The sequence below is a fragment of the Seriola dumerili genome, unplaced genomic scaffold, assembly GCF_002260705.1.
Source record: "Seriola dumerili isolate Sdu_G_001 unplaced genomic scaffold, Sdu_1.0 BDQW01000322.1, whole genome shotgun sequence".
NCBI lineage: Eukaryota > Metazoa > Chordata > Actinopteri > Carangiformes > Carangidae > Seriola > Seriola dumerili.
Genome location: NW_019174577.1, coordinates 556386 through 577775, shown reverse-complemented (window position 1 = coordinate 577775; position 21390 = coordinate 556386). Strand labels below are relative to the sequence as shown.

At 42.3% G+C, this 21390-nt stretch overlaps 1 protein-coding gene across 1 annotated transcript in view; it reads left to right on the top strand.

The window, feature by feature from the left end:
- celf5 (CUGBP Elav-like family member 5) overlaps positions 1-21390 on the top strand; it is a 175352-nt gene that overhangs the window by 94324 nt on the left and 59638 nt on the right. Inside the window, exon 3 of the mRNA XM_022759418.1 lies at positions 2977-3025. Coding sequence (XP_022615139.1) covers positions 2977-3025 — 49 coding nt within the window. The remainder of the gene's footprint in view (positions 1-2976; positions 3026-21390) is intronic.

Genomic DNA, 21390 nt, shown 5'->3' with positions numbered 1-21390 from the left:
ATAATGCAGAGCAAATTCAGAAACAACAAATATTTGGAGGAGACACATTATTTCTCCTTCACTGAATATCACATTTGGATTGGAAACATCCCCACCATTCATATCTTGAATGTCATGTCTGGTCTGGAAAGCCTCATTGAATGAATCAAGGCATTTAAGTCACAATAACACCCTCAGGTAGAGAAACATGGCAAGGAAACAGACTATCAGGCCAGTCGAATAAAAGTTTCTCTGTCAATAACTGTTTAAGTTTAAAAACATTTTTATCATTTGGTTAATTTATAATTAATGTCCCACGAGATGCAGTGCATTTTTTAGCCGCAGAGCGATATGGAGGCAGGTGGTTGATTTGTCAATATACAGTGTTTGTAGAGAGCAGTTGTGCTGTCTCTTTCAGTGTTTGAAAGTGAAAGGCGGGAGGGTGGAGTCAGAGCTGTAGAAACGCCACTCAACAGAAGAAGCAATCTTATCTAGGAGTTGCAGGCTCTCTCGCTTGCTTTCTCTCTGTATGTACTGTATCTTCTTTACCCCTCTCTCCATCTCCTGTTGTCGTTTTCCACAATCTCTCCCTCTTTCCTCTTCTGCTTTCCCACCTGCCTCACCTAACCACTGCTATAACAAAAAGCATCCCGATTAAAACTTGTGTTATTTGCAGAGAAAGCAGCTTCACTCAGGTCCTTGTGGGTGTGTCGAGAAGCTATTTGCTCCAGCCCACAAAGGACATGGTAAAAACATACCCCACAGTATCTGAAGTTAATGAATGGTCTCCTTGGTAACAGCAGCGCTTGATGAATTTTACTTAAAGTCACCATGTCTGTGCATGTGTGAGCATGCATATAGTACAAGTCTGCTTTGCGACATGCATTTAATTTCTGCTGGCATGACATGATTTTCTTCATATGTGTGTGAGGGAAATGTAACAAACTAAAAGACAAAGTGACTGTTCAGGACCATAATGCATTGCTTTCAGGCAAATAAGTAGACCATTAAGCTGGCATGTTGGAGGCTGAACAGTAACTAGCTTTAGAGAGAGATGCCTCCCACACGCTGGCACCCTGAAGAGATGGCTGAGATCATAGCATGGTAGAGGAGCCTCAGCTGTAGATTTGGCCTCCTCCATCGTGCATGTAAAAACAAAAATCAGCTGGCAGCATGGAAGCATCTTTTGTCCGTTTGACATGTCAAAAGCAAATTCAAAGATTTCCTGTGTTGTTGTGAAGGAGCAGAGGGTTGCGAAGTTATCTGTGAATTTGTCTTGCGGATGATTTTTTTTTTTTTTTCCCCCATTCGGAGGTGTTTCTGTCTCAGAGGTTTCTTTGAACACGTGTGCGATAGCGTTGCGGTTGATTCTGTAATCTATCCGTACATGCTGTGGAGCAGTTCGCCCTGTGGCTTGGCATTAGCATACTGTAGGGTTACTTTGCTCGTGTTGTACAAGGAAAAGAAAGCACTTGTAGATGGGGAGGGAGCAGGATGTGGAGCGAGCCAAGAAACAAGCTAAAACCTCAACCTTCACAAGCATAATATCCTCCCTGTTTTCCTACAAAGTCTTAGCCGCTGCTAGTTATTATTTACGATGGGTAAATTTATGGAATAATTTCAGTGAAGGAAGGTTACTCAGTTCCTCAAGGTGAAAATGGATACGTTTAGCACTTAATGAATCGGGCCTGGGCCTCTCCCCCATATATCAGCATGTTATTAAGACATTTTAAAATCCCATTATGGTGTTTCTCCTTGAACATGTCATGCTTTTATTGGACTGCCCTGTCTTTAAATCTGACCTTTTCAGCCCTGCTCTGGAATTGAACTGAAAAAAAGATACATGACAAGACGATGGAACAAAATATACATATGAAGGTGTAAAAATATCAGTGCTGAATGGTTCAGCGGTTTGACTGGGATGTCAGGAAATGGCAAATAGTTTCAAGCAATAAAAAGATGCTTAAATAGAAGCTACAAATGGGTTACTGTAAATAGCCGAGTCTGGTCTAAGAGGTTGCTTTTATGTTTCGGTAATCCTGTTAAAAAAATTTTCCTACTTTTGGCCCCTGATGTATTAAAATATGTGTGTTTTTATTATTAAATCTATTTGTTTTGGGCTGAATTGGGAGGGGGGATCTTGTAAACATTATATACAGCTATAGTACGTATATGCATATTATATGCATGTGTGGGTGGGTTTATATTCAGTATGTGTGCTAATATGTGACGAGGATGCAAGAAATGGTGCTGCAGCTGTTAAAAAACATGTTGTAAATCACAGCTGCATCTTCAAACTTTTTCCTCCAAACAAATCGGGTCCAAGTCTGGTAAAATTGTTCAGCTTGAACAACAATAATGAAAAAAGAAGGAGGTAAAATTGGGGAAGGAGGAGAGCGTGACACAAAAACTGTGATGACAGAGGCATCTAATCCAGGCAATGCCATTCTTATCAGGGTCCAGTGGATTAGAGTGAGCCTCCTAACCAGAGAATCCTTCCCAGCCAGACACTCTCCACAGCCCAAGGGCCTGGATCAATAGGCCTGCATTGATCTCTCTCCTCCTGTGGCTGGATTCACTTTTATTAGGACTGCCTCTGCATTTCTCACTTAGACACACATATTCAGCCCTTCAACCTCTCCATACACCTGCCATGAAAAAACACAAATACAAATGTACACACACACACACACACACACACACACACACACACACACACAAACACACACCCTATTTTATGTGTGACCGAGAGCTGAGGGTTGTTTTGTTTACACTGAATAACAGGCAGCAGAAACACTATAGTGACAAGTCAGCTTAGCTGCATGATGGCGTTTTGATTTCCTCTCCAGCCAAGGCACTTTGATCAGTATCGCAGAACCGCTATTAGTATGGGAGAGAGGACCTTGACACCTTTAGTTTGTAGCCGCTTGTTGTATCAACGACAGGCCGAGTCGCAAGAGCTAACTTCTCTGTTACCCTTTCTTCTCTCTCCTCCAGATGACTCGCCCCATCCAGGTGAAACCAGCTGACAGCGAGAGCCGTGGAGGTAGTTGTCGTCTTTTCTTCATCATTTATTCATCTCCCCTTTTCATCTGTCTCATCTAGGTTAATTCTTTTCATTCTTTCCTTCTGATCTCATCTGTTTCACTGCTCTCAATTCAATATTTCTTGTTCGCTGTTTTTTTAGAAAAAAATCTCTCCTTCAAGTCTTTTTCATTCTTATGTTGCCGCACTTTCATACATAATTGTAGCAATTAGTAGCAACCGTTGCAAACAAAGTTTAAGAAATGGTTTAAACCAAACTGTGTCTGAATGTATTTTAAACACATAAAGTGACATCGAACACAAAGAGGTTTGCTGTCAAAGTTTGTAGCAAATTTTACTGGAGAAGTCTGTAATCTCGCCTCCTACCAACATTTATTTTATTTGTTACTGGTTCAGATCCTCTGGGTTTATGGAATAATCTGTGTTTTTTGTTCTCCTCATCCTGCTTGTGCCCTTGTTCTGCTTGTAATTGATTAAAGAGTCTGTGTTATTGAAAGGATGTAGGGCTCTGATGGGCTTTCCTGCTGCCGCTCTCTCTTTTCTTGTTTCCTATGCCAAGTACATTATCATTGCACTGTAAATTAGATGGTGCTTGGACTCAATTCTGTAGCCATCGCCACGCAAAGGCCCTGTTAAAGCCCACACTGCCTGATCTGTGTGCATTTGAAACACGAGAGTAAATGGTATAGAGGGATGGAAAAATGGAGCAGGAGCACGTACAGCTTGCCAAACAATCAATAAATTTGCAGGGTTCTTGCCAAGATCCTCATTACTTGGCCTTAATTCTGTTGTCTTTGATCTCTTCCGTTTTTGGAGGCTTTCATTTACTCACTGCCTATCTGCATATATGTTAATGAGATGAGGAGGCATCCTTCAAGTCAGTGGCAGAGACAATGAACCTTGCTGTTATTTTTTGGTGTGCATCTCATGTGTCACCCCGTAACAAAGCGAGTGGCTTTTTGTTATTTAAAGGAGGAACGCTGTTTTCAGCCTTTCTCATCCTGTTGGAGGGAGAGAGAGATAGAGATTTGGAAGTGAAAAACAGGCAGGGAGAGAAAATGCATAAATGATGCCAACTGCATGCAGCTGCTGTGCTGCACTTCTGAGGCTTTACCTAAAAACCTCTGTCTGTTTCGGGTGAATTAGAATGGCTGGCCACTTGGCTGCCTGTCAAATGCACACAATCTTCAAAGGACAGCATAACCCCTTGAGATGGATGGAGGAAAGGCCAATAAAGATCACTGTCAGTCCTTTCTTTCTTTCTTTCTTTCTTTCTTTCTTTCTTTCTTTCTTTCTTTCTTTCTTTCTTTCTTTCTCAACCATTCATTCAGAGCTTTAGAGGAGTGGTGAGACAAGCAGAAGGGTCTTGTGCTGTCAAGATTGATGTCTCCTATAGCTCCATTGATTTTGCCATTGTGGTACTGTGTGTCCACATTAACAATGACACTCAGCTGTCTCTTTACTTGGTTGTGAGTGGCCAGTTTTAGAGCTCCCAGGGCACTTTGGTCAGTATGGGGTCCTCTTATTGGCCAGCCATGGGGACCCCACTGAGGAACAAATGAGTGCTGGAACAGACCTGAGAGTTGCACATCATCTTAAATGAACAGGTCAGAGTGGCGCCACAGGGGCAATCAAACACTAGCGTGACTTTAACGGGTTAGGAAGTAGAAATGGAAGGGGTAGATAGGGAATGGATTTGATCTTCATTTTTTTTTTTTAGATCTCCTATTCTCATTCTGCTTCTAATCTGCTGGCCTTAATTCTTTCTGTGATAATCACTGGCAAAGATAATTTTGGTTTTCTCCATATCTGGTTCTGTCTTCAGCTGCTCTTGCTACTGTTAGCTGATGGACTGTGCTGCTGATGCTCCTCCATGGCCTACTTAGACAAGCCTTTGCTTCTTATTTGCTGTAAAAGACTAAAGCGGATTTGATTTCATTACTCTCCTTATTTCACACTGTCAAAACTGCCAAGATTAAATTTTTGTTATTTTGATTCGCATTTGCCTGCTGTTGCCAGAATCCAGATCAATAAGTTCAGGACTATAAGTCAGTATGGTGTAAAGGAGCTAGAAGAGCGGAGGAAAAAAAAATTAATTAGCCTCATGGAGGGAGGGACACCAGGGACAGACCTAGTTCTCAGACCTGCTCTCTCAGGGGCCACTTTTAGTCCAATAGGGGACATATATTCCTCGGTGCACACAGTCACACTACAACACACAGTCATACTAATTAGTCCCTTAATCTCATTATGTGGAGGACAGTTCAGATCACCTGTGCCAGGTTGGCCATCCATAAGGGAAAGACCTGTTACTATGGTTTTATGCCTGCTGGACCTCCGCTCCTCCAGGACTAACTCTCTGCTGTTATTAAGACCAGACAGGCTCACACCAGACCAGTGTACTTTCCCTGGTTACTGTTGCAGTAAAAAATGAACCTGCCTGCCTCCAGTCATCAAACAGGAAGACAGTAGAACATATTCTTCTTACTAATTCTTCTAAATATTTGATGACTCTTGGACATTTAAGCAAAACTGAGCAGTTTTCCTGCAGAGTTCTTCATAACCTTTATGGTGTTGGACACTAAGAACAAACTGGTAAAACATTAGAGTACATCCAGCCACTAGGTAGCTTCACTGAGGCCATACAAGTAAACCATCTTGCCTATAGAAATTAAAGGGAAATATATGGTAGAGTAAATCCAGTCAAACACTCTGTCAGCCCCTGCTGCCGCCTAGCAAAGACACACTGTGAAATGAATATTAATGGCCAATCACCTACCTAATCTAGCAGAACAGCAGCCGTTACACATTGAGCCACCAGCACCATGAATGTCTCCGTCACTGATGACGCAGACCATTCTGGGATGTTTGTGTTGGGGAGACTTTTAAAGAGGCGCAGCGTGGAGGCAGCAGGGACCTGTCTCTCTCGTTTTCTCCTCTCAGGTCCCTGATATGAAATAGATTGATTTTCCATCACATGTGGCACTGATGACTGGCACTGACTGCTGCTGATATTTCATTTGTGAAGGGCTGTTCAGCACCTCCTTAGAGGGCTTGGCGTCCTTACGCAGGATAAATCAGCTTTAACCACTTTGATTTCATACTAAACCCTTTGCCAGCAGCTTCCCCCCTAGCAGTCCACCATTACTATCTACTCCTGCTTGTTTCCTGTTATTTTGAAGACTACCCTTTCATTTGATTTTCTCTTTTGTGTCATCTTTTATTTTATTCATCTTAAAAGACCTGTTGCACTCACAGGCTAAATAGTTTTCTGTGCATTTTTCCATCCCTTCATGGCTCCTCTCATTTCCCACCTTAACCCATCTTTAAAGTTTTGAGCTCAGAGATTGTCCAGGAAGCAGAGAAGAGCAGGCTAGCTGTCAGCTGGGGCTCTGTTGGTGTTGCAGCAGGCCTGCCTGGCACAGCTAGAGCTACAGCCCACTGAGGAGGCCTGGATTAGAAACAGGCTCTGGCATTATCAAGGCAGGCCTGCCGCCCACGCACACACCCACACAGAGAGGACAAACAGGCAAACACATACATACCCATAAGGCTCTGACACACACATACACAGTCTCTCTCTCTCTCTTTCTCTCATGCAAACACACACACGCAGCGGGAAATTGGATGTACATGATATTAGGAAAACGTGTGCACACACAGGGCCATGTCCAGTATATGTTACATATTTACACACAGGCACACACACAGTGTACACATATGCTGAATGGAAGGGGTCACTATTCTTTGCAGGAGCTGTGTTCCATGTTGTGGGCCAACCAGCAACGTTGCATTGTGTTTGTGTGTTTACTCCAACTGAAGGACAATGAAAAGGTTTGCTCCAGTTCACTGAAACGTGACGGAACAAAGAGCGAGAGAGAGAGGGGGAGATTGAGAGAGAGACAGAGAGAAAGGCAATAAGTTAAATGGAGAGTGAGGGCAAAAAAAAGAAAGAAAGATTGGGAATCTAGATTGAGAGAACAGGGCTACATGCTCTGTTGCTGTTCTGTGCTCAGTTTTTGATGATGAATTTATCTGGCGTAAAAGACAACAGAGTGGTCCATGTATTAAACATCAGTGGCGTTCTCCTTTTCTTACTAGAGAGACGAGCTCCCATGTCAGAGCAGCTCAGTAATGAACCAAGCAGGAAGGCCTCTAAGCTCCACTGATCCCCTTTAGAAAAGAGAGGAGGAATGTAGGAGAGAGGGGTAGTTAGGGGGAAAGGAATGAGGGGAGTAAAGACGGATGGTGAGAGTAGAGAGGTGAAAGAAGGGAATTTGTTCTGAGACACTAAAAGTGGGAGAGAGAGGAAGAGAAGTGCAAAATAAACAGAGAAAAGTGTGGATAAACCAGCGAGAGGGAGGGGCAGCAGGGGCAAAGCAAAGAGCTGAACAGTATATCTTCTCCCTTTGGAGAGAGGAAAACTATAGATTACTGGTCACAATGTGCTTGGCTGGGCATAAATGGAGAGATCTTGAAATAGTAGGTAGCATGTTCAGAGGTTGTGGGGATCAGGGTGAGCTAATCCAATGGTAAGGCCAGCTGTGGGTCACACATTCAGAGCTCGCACTCCTTGTCCAAATCCCCTCTGGTGCTCTTACACAAACAATACTGATACACAGGCCTTTGCTAGCCCAGAGTTCAGTCAGCTAACTCCAGCAAGCTGGTCTGGGATGTTCAGGTCACTCTGCCTGTAAGCTCTTAAATTTACCCTCACATCAGCACAAACTAGTTTGTTATTTTGAAGGGGAGGGGTGGGGTGAATTGGGTTTATGGGAGACAGACAAGAGGAGAGAAAGCAGGAGAGCAACAGACAAACAGAGGGGAGAGAAAGAGATGATGAAATCATCTCTATAGGGATGTACTTTGCTCCTGAGGGTCAGATTGTGCTGAGGCTGTAGCAGTTATGCAGAGTCAGTGGAAGAAGTAGATCACAACAATTCGCTAATACACTGGGTAGGTGGAGATCAATTAGCCTTATCTAACAAACTACTGATGATAATACCAATGCAAAACTTGCTGACACGGCAAAGAACAGGAAGAGAACGCAGAGTGATGATGTAATGAATTCAGCTAGTTGAAAGATGCAGTATTTCTGCTAACACAGTGTCTCGTACTTTTTTTTTTTTTTTTTTTTTCCAACAAAATATACTATTGTTGCAACTTCTTTGGTACACTCAGTCTGCACATACACATATGGAAGCAGCAGCAACTCGCATAGGGTAGACAAAACAACAAAAACACCTTATAATCTGGGACTTACAACACTGCAAACTCAAAAATGACAAGAACTGACAGCAAAATCTGGACATTGTAGATTGGTCATAGTTGCATGAATTTGAGTGTTGCAGACATTGCATCTGCCCCCATACTCGCCTGTGAATATGCACACATAGATAAATTCAGGTAAACACACAGTCATCCTCATTCCCCTTCTTTCTTTTTTTTTTAATAAAAAAAAACCCCACACACATCCTCTCCGTCCCTAGTTCGTTGCGATGGTCTCGTAGCGTAGGCGGATCAGCAAAGGTTACTGTTGAACACAGAAAGGAAAGGTCAGAAATCATGTTTAGTTTTCCTGAGGCCGGGAGGTAATTCCAGCCAGCAGATTGTGTTCAGACGAGCAAGCAGGCAGGGCAGGCCAGTGGTGGAGATGCTCATGCAGAAGGAAGCGAGGCGGGGATGGGGACAAGGTTATCCAGTCAGCCACTGCCTCTCAGCCCCTCCGCTGTCACCCTTAATAACACCCTCTCCCTTATCACCGCAACAATCACCTTGAGAAACAAACTTGTCTTCTTTCAGAGAGGGACGGAGATGGGGAAGAGACGGCCCCTCTATGCATCTGGTCTGCCATTCTCATTACAGCACCTCAACCTCTCTTTGGGGACAGACAGACTACAGATCAATTTAGTGCTCAATTCTCTACACTTTATAATTCTTTCTCTCTCCTTTTGTCTCTCTCTCTCGCTCTCTTTGTTCCCCTTTTGTTCTCGTGCCGATTTTCTCTGTACCCATTAAAAACATCAAAACATGTTACTTAGTAGTTGTCCAAATTGCACTGACAATAAGGAGTCCTAGGTTCTCCACCACATAAATATGGCACTTTAATGTTTGAGTTGTCAGTTTTAGAGGCATAATACATATATTATCTTATATCTTACTGTGACATTATATTATTGATACTAGATATTTTGACAAAGACTAAATGGTTTTGTCATATCAAAATGGGCCATTATTAGCATTGTGAGATGTCCTTAAATGTCATTATGCAGTTATGCAACCTATCGTTCAGTACAGTGGACTGTGAAAGTAAATATGTTGACAGTTATGTTTCACTGTTCATTACCTGCCGGTAAGGTCTTTGTGGACGATTGAGATATTGCAAGTAATAATCTCCCAACACTACTTCATAGTTCTACTTCATAGTACCTTCTATTCATAGTGCATGCTAGATCAGCAAAGAGGCTTTCTAATGCTAACCTGCTTAGAATGTATGCGGTTACATGGAGAAAGCTGAGCTTTTTAAGACTTGGATTATTTACATTTTGTTTTGTGAACCTTTTTATTTTATTGGCCATTTCATTTCCATTCACTTCAAATAATGTGTGTGTAGTGCATTAGGTGAAAACAGCAGCATCAAGTTTTATTCTGCTTCTTCCAAGGGCCTTTTCTTACTCCTTAACTTGAATTTTGTGAATATAGGATTCCTGCAGATTTCTGAGTTAAACAAGTGTTGACACAGAAATTCAACATATTATTAATTGTGCAAGTAATCATAAAATTTGTGCAGTTCATTTTAATTGAAAACATTTTTTCCAACCCTGTTAGAAATTGATGGTGACCTGCTGATGTGACATCTTCTGTATGTGTATTCACAGTGTAAGCAGATAATGGCAATGACAAGCCCATACTTTGGCTGTGGTGTAGATTTTGTGTGTGTGTGTGTGTGTGTGTGTGTTCTCTCTGTGGACTTGGTGCTCTGTGATTGCAGTGGAGCTGGAGAGGCCAGACGAAGGCTCTGATTGGAGGACAGAGTCTATGCAACCTCTGCCAAATCACTGCAATCACCCGTTTGCTCCTTCTCTCTGCTTTAATGACACCACTTCATAAGGAACCAGGCTCATCAAGCAACCCACCACACGCACACATACACACACACACACATATATATGCACAGTGAGGTCAGGCTTGGCAGATCGGGCGGGGCACGGCAGGCCTCAGAACAGGGAGAGGAGGTCCACCAGCAGATGGAAGGAGATTAAAGCAGACTGGAGGCACATGCAGACAAGGAAATGAACACACACGCACACATACACACTCTTAGAAATAAGATAGACAGGGGTGATGGTTTGCAGTATTGGGTTTCTGAAGTCTGTATTTACAGCATACAACGGAGGAACAATTATTCATACAGGTGATAGAATCTTAGTGAGATATTTGTCAGAGGGTTTGATCATTTTCAGCCCAACAATAGAGCTTGCCCTTGTCTCCTCACTGCCTGGCCTCTTCCCAGCGCTGAATTCTCTGCCCTAATTTTATGAGACCTTTGCTCCCTACACTCCATGTGGAATAAAAAATGCCCTGTTTGTTCACTGAGAGAGGCCAAATACTATTAGGAGCCTTGGAGTGTACAAAAACTGACAAGAGGGAAACAAAAATGATTGTTGCTCAGGCACAAACGCCGGCACATTTGAATACACACAAACACGCTCATGCAGGCTCTAATAATCAGATATGCATTTGTGAGCAGAAGCCATACTGAAGTTTACAGTTGTTAGTTGTTGAAAGCTAATAGATGTTTGTATCTAATAAATAGCTTTTCAGTATTTACAAGGTTATGACTGTGTTTACACATTCATATTGTTTTTCAGTGCGATTGCTTTTTCAAACGCGTTTTCAGTTTGCCCGTCCGTGCCATTCTCGTGAGCACGATATTTCAAGAGCACCATGAGGGAATTTCTTCAAATTTGGCTCAAATGTTCACTTGAACTCAAATATGAACTGATTGGAATTAGGTGGTCCAAGGTATAGGTCAGTGTGACCTCACAAAAGAAGTTTTTGGCCATAACAAAGGATAAAATGATGGCGTGAAGACATTTTATATCCAAATGGTCAAATGTCAACTTCACTGTGACATCATTATGTTCTGCGAAAACACTTTTGGTCATTATTCAACGCTGTAACTCAGGAACAGAAGGGGAGGTTGTGACCATATTTCCTGCAACTTGACTGGTTTACAGAGGCATACAACCGCAAGGCGGAAATTCTAGTTTTCTGTGGTTGCTATTATATGAAAATGACCTTGGATCTCTCATGAGTGGGGACATGAAAAGAGCATGAGTGACAAATAGAAAATGAGAGACAGAGCAAACACAAGAGAAAGAATGGCGAGGGAAATAAGTGATGACAAAGAAAGAGACAGGGAAGAAGAAAACAAGAGCTTTTTCCACCTCAGGATATGGACAGAAAGAAAATGCCTTTCCAGTCAGTATAAAAGAGAACTCAAAATATATGCAATGCCGTCACTTTTTTTATTTTTGTTTACACAATACAACACACTACAACTTTACTATGAAAATGTTGGCGGAGCACTTTAGTGTGGGAGAATTGAAAATAAATAATGACAATAAGCCTCCTCCCGATAAATGAAAATGCCAGCACATATATTTAAATATATATTTTAAAATATAAAATCAAAATCTTGCACATTAGATACATGCACGGTGACAGTAACAGATTTTTGAGAGCATTTAAGCCCTGCAGGTATAAACCAGTTTCAGCAGCAGAAGGTTAAAGAAACAAGAAACAAAGTTAAGGAGAAAACAACCTGTGTAAAATTAGATCTGCATTCAGATTCAGTATCTGTAATTCAGGTAGCTCTCCATGTCTGTCCCTCCAATCTAACCTCTCCTTTCCTCTATCTCTCCATCTCAGCATATTAACTCCATTAGCCTCTCATATCACCCTCTGTCTCTCTCACTGTCAGTCCACGCCATTCACTTAAATCACCTTGTCATGCTACCATTGGACTGGAAAGGACACCTGCTCCAAGCACAGATGTGGAGGCAGTGGGTTATACAGATTAGTACTCCTGCAGGCCACAAAATACAGTACTTAGTAGAATATTGAATCTGTTAGAAATTTGGTTATGTATTCTCAAGCGTATTTTGTCTGCGACTTAAGCTGTGGCAGCTATTAAAGCAATGACAACAGACAAGGACATAGGACATAGGGATGGCGACGAACAGCGCAGGAATGACGCGCCTGTGATGCACCATTAGGGAATGCCAACGTTGGTTCAGTGGGCACCGTAAAGAGGCTTTTAAATTAGGCCCAGCCACGTCGCACCTGCCTTTTTCCGTCTCACCTGCTGAGACGACAAATAGTGCTGCGAACACGCACGCACTGTGACACACAGCCCCATGATTACCCACCCGCCCACTCTCCATCCACCGTCTTTCCACCCATCTGCCAGTCAAACGAGTGCAGAGGTAATGGAGAGAGAAGCAGTCATTCTGGGGCTGTAAAACTGCAGCAGCCGAAAAGATGATTGGGGTAACCTTTGCTTTGGTGCATGAAGGAAGGAGGAGTGGTTCAACATTATGCATAAGTATTCGTGTGTGTGTGTGTGTGTGTGTGTGTGTGTGTGTGTGTGTGTGTGTGTGTGTGTGTATTCCTGACTGAGTCATGATTACAGCACTGCCACCTGAAGTACCAAGTGTTGATATGGTCATGCTCTGACTGCCCTGGCATTGCCATGGTTCATGGTAACTTGTGATGGGAGTTTGTATTTCCTTTTTTTTTAACCTTACCCTCTCACTAGATCCCTTAAAGCTTGCGCTGTTATTTGTATCAGGTTTATCCTATCCTTTAATGTGTGCTTTGTTTGCCTTTGCTCTCCTGTATTCTTTTTTCTGTAATCTCTTGACTTTTCCCCTGGCCCCCTCTCATTGATGAGTCTATCAGGCAAGCTGGCATTGTCAAGGATGATTGGGGAATGGTTCTCTGTGCAAAGAAGTTAATAAGCGTATCCCCAGACAATTCAGTTCTTAGGGGCTTTTGGGTCCAAACACAGGCCATCCTGATTGTCTCTTTGCAAAAAAAAAACATGAAGAGGGCTTCTGATAAAGAATACAAAGGCAGCCAAAGTAGCATTGGGGAATAATAGAAGGAAGAATGAGGCTTCAGATGGCTGCTGTACCTTCAGCTGCAGGAACTCTGACCTGACACGTGAGCCAGTTTTATAGAACATGAACTTCAAAGAACACTTTGATAGTGCAGGGTGTTATTGGGGAAGATCTGAGGGTCCAGACTGTCTTCTCGTTCTAGATTAGCTACTGAGTTGGACTCAGACAAATGACAGAGGTGGCACAATGTCTTGATAAGGAAGAGATCTGGAACACTTGTTATTCCTTGTGGAATGACAACAGCTGATACAGATCCACAGTAGTGTTTTTTTTTTTGTTTTTTTTTTTTCCTTGCACATCTTCTTTCTTGCATCCTCAGTATCCCCCTACAGCAATAAACTTGTCACAAAACCCAAAACATGACACATCATCGCTTGAAATATAAATAAGCCCATTCGTTACCTATTGATTTTCCTACCATTAGGGAAGCGAATAGCTCGGCTGTTGTTGATGTGGAAGATATTGTGGGTCAATATTGTGTTGCTCTTAAAAGCCACGGGAGATTTTTCAAGGAATTTGGTCGGGGCAAAGAAAAGAGGCCAGTCTATAACTCTAATATTAAGAAAATGTCTGGAGTAGTTCAGGGACATGTGCCTGGCATTAATGTTATCAGGGAATCGGGGAGCTGTGCAGGCACAATGTGCTTTAGGGAAAGGTACAGCCCTCGACAGCTGCCTGCCTGAACTGCTGGCACACATCAACCTAATACGCAGGATTGGAAGCGGGGATTGATTCTTGAATGTTAAAGTGAAACCTTGAAGCACTGCTGCAACCATCCCACTCTGACTGTTGGAGTGAGGGATACTATTGCGCTGCGATTTGGCATCCTAATCTGATCAGGCCTCTTAATCTATAGCAGCTCAGTTTAACAAGACCAGTCTGACAGCAGGGGCAGCAGCCAATGACAGGGGGAACATGTTAAATCTGGGCCTATCAGGCGTAAGACAGGAGAACGGCGTCTTTTGGCTGCATGGTGGGTGTAATGATAGCAGTGGTATCGGGAGATGCTCCCTCTCCCAGGTCAAGGAGAGACTGGAGTTTGAAATGCTGAGGGATGACGAAATCCCCGTCTCGCTGGCTGTCAGCCCCCTCGGATAGTTGTCGTCCTCTTTCCTCCTGTCCCCTCCATCCTCCTGTTATTTTAGGAATCTATTCTTGGCCTCCCAGCATGTACAATCTGAATTATTTATCTGGAGAAATGGGATCCCTGCACGACAGTGAAACAGGATTTTATTTGTACCATTTGATTCCATTAAAATAAACAACATACAGACCCAGCCATGACAATTTTACCACATCCCCATCTAGCACTCGGCAAGAGTTCTCTATCATATTTATCATTTATCTTGTTTAATCCGAATCATATCTTTATTATGATTTTATCATTATCATTATAGTTCTACAAATTCATTTTTGCCCAAATTAATAATTCATAGAAAGCTGTAATAAAAACTGACAAAATGAAGTGGGTTTTGTTTTACACATGTAACACGTAACAGAATGACTCATTTCACTGTTTTGGAAAACAGTTTATTATTTATTTGAGATTTTGCATATATTTGACATACACTGATAACTATTTTATATATATATATAGCTATATTATCAGAAATAATAAAATTTGACCCTCTTTATTGTCCACCACATTCTGTAGTGTGTGTGTGTGTGTGTGTGAATTTTTCATACTATGTGTGATTTTAGAAACCCACTTAATATTGTCCTTTCTGTATTTTTTGCACATGATGACGACTAATTGCTTCTTTCCCTTCTTATTACATGAGCCCACAAACAGAACATGAAAAGCTGAAAACAGACAGACAGATAGCTCTGTCTCAGTATGAAATGAATGTGACCTACAACTACAGAGAAGTAATGTACAGCAGCAGCACAGAGGAAACAAAGGGTTCTGTCAAAATCCTGCACTATCTCACCCAGTGTGTCTGTGAAATCCTTTCTTCGCTCGTGTGTGCATGTCAAGCTGCTTGCCTTCTATCTGGATGACATTAATGAAAGGTGAAAGAGGGAATAATCAAAGATCACAATATTTTACCCTTGATACTGATGCATGTTCGTACGCTGCTGGCAGGAGAAATCTCCTTGCTGCTCAGCTCAGCTCTGATCTGACATTAGAATTCCCTGCTACATTTCTCTCTCCAGCTCACTCGTCTCGCTTTCTCTCTTATTCCCTCAGTGTACCCCCCCACCCCACCCCACCCCCCACCTACCTCTGTCCACTCGGCCCGCATGCAGCTAAAGGGTAAATGTAGCTCAGGGGAAGTGCGCTACCTCCACCACACAGTCCTGGGGCCCACCATGTGACCTGGACCTCCCAACATCTTGCTCTTGTACTTCTCCTCCTCCTCTTTGCCTTTTTTCTCCACAACACATCTCTTGATCTCTGTCCACCTCACTGACCTCATCCACAGAGACTGATAGAACAAACGTCGAGAGCGAACAGCTTCTCTGCCAAATATGGCTCAGTTCAAAAGTTCACCTGTTTTGCAGAATAACAGTGTTGACAATGCAAAGCACTAATATGGCCTTTATACAAAAAACAGCATGTTTCAATTACGCAACTGAAGGGACCAAATACTACAGTTACAATTACCTTTTACCTAATGGAATTTGTAGTTATGCAGAATGAAGGATGAATGAAAAATAAACATAAATTCAAAATAAACATGGCAAGACAAAATGCCAAATGCCGGTTTAAGCATTGTATAAAGTCATGCTGAAGCATAGTAGAATCTAATATTTTGGACCAGCTACTAACAAACATTTTGTTCACTGAAGAAACTCAGTTTTATTTGTGTAGCCCAAAATCATAACTTTGTTTTTTTGGGGATTTATAATCGGAGAGGAAAATCTCCTTTAACAGAAGAGAAAAAGACATGCTATTTTACAGTACATACAGTATCAACAGTACAGTATCAATTGTAAAATTATGATATGGAGACACAGAATTCATTCAGTAAATACATAATTTACAATAATATATATTAGAACAAAAGGTTTAATGAAGTGTATTTATACAATGAAATATTTACAAAGGACTTTGTGGGATAGCCAGCTAAGAGGTTTACTTGCAGTTTATGTGAAGTCTGGCTTATAACTAATACTGCATTCACATTGATGTAATTCCTGACACTGGATGATGTATATGTTTTTTTCTGGCTTGTTAGATGAGAATTATTGTGAATGAGCAGGTTAGTTTGCTGTGTGTGGGCAGCAGATGTTTTTGAATATTTCTCTGTGACGGCTTTGGTGCCCAGTATATCTGTGTCTGCTAGCATGTGTCTGTGTGTGTGTCTAGCTGTGTGAGGCTGAATGGCACCTTTCAGAGTGGGGGTGAGACCATGTGGTCTGCACTGACTGCTTTGGAGGGGGGCAGGAGGGCCCAGCTGGTTCAGGGAGTAGAGCTCTCTGACTAGCCAAGGCAGCCTCAGAGCCTGCCAACCAACCTGACACACACACACACACACACACGATCACACAGTGCACGGTTAAGAAGGTTGTACACAGAAAAACTGCTGAGAATCACACACTACTCTCCATGCAATTAAAAAGATTTATTTTACCGTCAGTGTGGTTTGGCTATGACTTCTACAAGGTGCAGTTTGTCTGTGTGTCTCAGCTGAGCTTGTGCATGGAGATAAACATAACAGGCAAAGAAGTGTGAAGAACACATTCAGGCCTCCTGTTTACATGGGGACAGTGCAACCCACAGAGCTTCCTGAGATTCAATCATTTCAGCTGACCGGCAGCCAGAATTTGGTGAAGATAGCGGCCTACCTCCAACAAAATTGTCCAATATCCTTGAATGCAACATGCAGGAAAAAAAAATCTTTATTTGTTGGCAGCCAGGTGCTGGCCCTGCAAATTATACATGACCACAGGTCCTATTGATTCTCTCTTGTTTTTCTCTGTCTGATAACGCATTGTTAGAGTAAAGTTGGTCGAGCGGACTCCCACAAATTGTTTTGCAAACACAGAGGAAAAAAGAACAGTCCAGAAGCTGTCACATGAAACAAAAAGAATTTTCCCAGCTCATAATTCTATATTTCTCTCTGATTCAGTTTGTTTTATTCTGTTGTGTAGAAAATGCCGTTTCTTTAACATTAAATGAAAGGACTTAATTAGATGTAAGTTTTTGTGTTGGTTGTGAGGCAGAGGAAAACTGTTCTGTATTTACTGTATTTACAAACGGCTGCTACAGCGCATTTGAAGTCACAGTTATGTTGATTGCCACTTCAACAGCTTGCACAGAGAACAATGGTTGCTGAAACAATACATATTTTAAATTTTATTTCTCCTGGGTTGTAGCAGCTCTATTTATTCTGACCTCCATCCCGCCATACGGTCCACTGGGTCTCTAGTGAAATCTGAAGTGTATCTCTAAATGGTGTGCAAGTGCTGCAAGACTTGCACAAATTAGCTGTGTTAAAGTATATGTATGCCGTCGATGGAGGGAAGGCTCACTGGAGGCACTGTGCTGCTTATCTGAACAGCGGGAACGTGAACTGAATGATTAGGTGGTCTAACCATAGGCGTCCACCCCCTCTAGCCTGGCCATTTTCACTACTTTTCTATACAGCAGTTTCTCTCTCTGCAAATAGTCTAAAGGGTAAGCCTAACCAGGGGCTATGTGTGAGTGGATGGACGACAGAGAGAAACAAGAGCTCTAAAAGGAATTTGTCATTTTAAACAAATTGGTTTGGAAAGAATCAAACTGAGCTTTTCTCCCCATTTAGTCCTAACTGTCAGGATGGACAGAAAAAATGCTTGACCTGAAGTGGGAGTGTTACTGCTTACCTGTAAAACCTGTAAACCTGTGAGAGGCCCTAACAGCGCGTGGTCCCCAGTTTCTCCATTAGAGAGCCGGCTTGGCATTCGGAGGGAGTAATTGGCTGGATGGGGTTTCAGCAGGCTTAGCCACCCTGCTGGCACAACGAGCCTGTCTGTCCCCATCCCTGAGTTGCTGCTCTGCTAGGCATGAGCACAGCCAGCTCAACTGCTGCCACGTCCCCTTCAAAGCCTGCAGAGAAGCTGGAGATGGCAGCAGCTGTTGTCCCAGGGGAGCCGCAGGAATTCAGGGCCTCTGGTCATTAGTGAGAACCAGTGTGCTGGGACGAGCCTGGGTCTTAGACAGCTGGGAGACCTCTATCACCCCTCATCCCTTCATTCCTCCGTCCCTTTCCATTCCCACATCCCTGCCAAGAAGGATTCTGTATTCTCAACCTCCTTGGCTCTCATGCAAGACTAAGAAAGGCTCAGTCCCATGTGGCAGGTGTGGAAGGAGAGTGGAAAGACAGTGTGGGCTGTGGGCTTTGGGGAAGTAGTTTTCACAGAAGGGATTTTTTGGGTATGTTTTTGGGAAAGTTTGGAATAGAAAAAGGTTGGGGCGCATGGTTTCTATCTAATTGATAATGAAACATTCAGAAGGAAGTGACTTGTGGTTAGGACAGTGAAGCTTGTGTCATTCTTTGGAGCATTTAAAAGATTTACAGATTGTCTGAAAATATGTTGTTTAAGGGGGACATTGTAGCTTTGTTGTTTGGCTAGCTATTACAAAGTTTTCATATTACAAACATGACCCATTGTCTGTTCAAGTTAATAAGGCAGACATTCAAAAGTAGGGGACAGCTATTATTAAAGTGCAATTGCTTACAACAGCAATGAAATGAAAAATTACTCTCTTTTTTCCATTTTTCCACATAACTGTGCCGCTGGTTGTTATATTTTAGTCCTGTCGCAGAGGGTTGCCCTTGGGAAGCAGATTTATGAAGAATTTGCCAAGATCCACTTACAAATTTATCCACACTGTGGATTAGGAGGTGCCGCTCCACCTTTTTTCCTTTTGTACATATGAATCTGATACAATTTGTTTTCACAGCAAGTATGACCTTGGTGCAGCCAAAGTCGAAATCATAAGAATGTTTCATATCCAGAATCTTTTAGTGTATTTGCAACTAGAATATTTTGCTGAATGGATTCAGATTGAAATATGGATTCATTCTTGGGTGTCAGGAAAAATTGAAAGATGAAATATATACATTTATTTATATACTATATTATTCTAAATAAGATGGAAATGCATATCTAAACATAGACCCTGATGTTTGCTGTGTGTGTGTGTGTGTGTGTGTGTGTGTGTGTGTGTGTGTGTGTGTGTGTGTGTGTTGTTTTACTACATTTGTGGGGTCCAAAAACCCGGAGCCCACTGTAGATGTTGGGTCTTACAGCGTTTTGGGTGCTGAACCACACAAGTTTAAACTGCTGTTTGAGGGTCAGCAGTTGGGTTTAGAGTTATGTTTACCTTTAGGTTCGGGTTAGGACTCAGTTGAGATGGTTAAAGTTTGGGTAAGGGGCTGGGGAATGCTTTATGTCGATGACAAGTCCCCATAACTATAGTAAAACAAGGATTTGTGTGTGTGCCAGGCGTGTGCTCGCATGCACAAACTCTGAGCATGTTGTGATACCATCTGACTTATGAGTCACTGACATTTGGTGTGTGCTGAGACATAAGTCTCTGCTGAGTGGAGTGGGGAGAGCGTGCCCGTGTCTGTATGATACAGTGTGTGAACATCTGGAGGGGCCCAGCACCACATAGTTCTGGACTGCTGTCGGCACTCATCATGATGTGCTGTCCCTGGTTTTTATTATAGCTCTATGTCTATCTGGAAAATACATACATAATACATTTTCCCCCCATCATTGTTTATGGATTAGGCAGAACGGAGGCTGGTAGGGGAATACTCAGCTGTTGCAAGGATATACAAGAGGTGAAAAAGTATCAAGGGCATTAACTTTAAAATAACTAAATCACACTTCAAAAGGCAGCTGCAGAACATGCCACTGAATAGTGTCTAAACTTGAAAAGCAGTTCACAAATATTTTGCAGTGTGAGTTTGTGCAGGGCATAAACTAAATGATAAACAAATAAAACATGAATTCTAAGAACAAAGATTAAGTGCCTGAACTACAGTTGGATTAATCACACATTTTGCAAAATTAAAGCAAAGAAGAGAACAGGAAAATTTATAAAATAATAACAACATTTTCTGAGTCAGAAAGATGCACTGAAAGCATAATTATACAAAGTTCTTGTAGTGATCTTTGGAGTGTCATAGGCCCATGGTACTGGAGCGGACAAACTTGTGCACAGTGGAGAAGTGGACTCAGCTACAGGAGGGGTTTGAGAAGTTTCTGTTCATCATCTGTATCATTTCCCACTGTGAGTCATAATGGCTGATAATTGTACGTCAGCCTTCGTGCAGACCCACAAGCACCCTGCTGTTCAAACACTGTTCCACTTGGGTGTTCCTGTAGGATGATAATGTCTCTATAGACATTGCTAGACAAGTTCAAAACTGGTCAACACTAGAATGGTCTGAGACATCTTATTTATCTCAATTGCTTAGTAACATAGTAGCATAATGTGCAGTATGAGTTTCTTCAGTCAATTATTTATTTTTGCAGTGCAATTTCTACTTCTGTCAAAAGAAATCAAGGGAAAACATTGATCTATATGGCTAGTGTATGTAATTAAACAGACAGGACATGAGTGTAATGCTGCTGCTGCATTCACAACACTAGGCCTTGTGTGATAAACTGCTCTACGCAACTCCGCACACATGCCCAGGAGAGAACATTTACTTTTTTTTCCCCCTGCATTTTCCTCTGTTGGCTTTGCATGCATTGTTAAATGGGACTGATGGAGGTACCCTGGCCATTACTCACCGCATTGCCTGGCTAATTTCTGTGCTCTTACAAGTACAAAGATGTCAAGCAGGAGCAGCAGGCTTACCTTGGCTTCCCCTGAGACCATTAATCCTTTGGCTGGTGTCGTCCCTGCCTGCACTGGATCACCTGGTTCACAGCGTTGCTAGCAAACTGCTGTTCCCAGCCTTTTTTCCATTCTATCTATTTATTTTGGTTGCGAGTCAGCTCCCATCACCAACACAATCTGATTGCAGTGGAAGAGCTGAATAACTCTTTAGGCATATAGACTTTCTTCTTAGAGTGAGAATTGCAGTGAGATTTTGTTCGTGTGTATGTGCGAACACACAACCATACGTACGAGTGTGTGTTTCAGAGAATGAGGAAAGGTGTGGAGGTGGGAGGATAAAAGCTGGTAGACTAGTGAAGATAACACAAAGAAAGTGAAAGTGAAATTCTT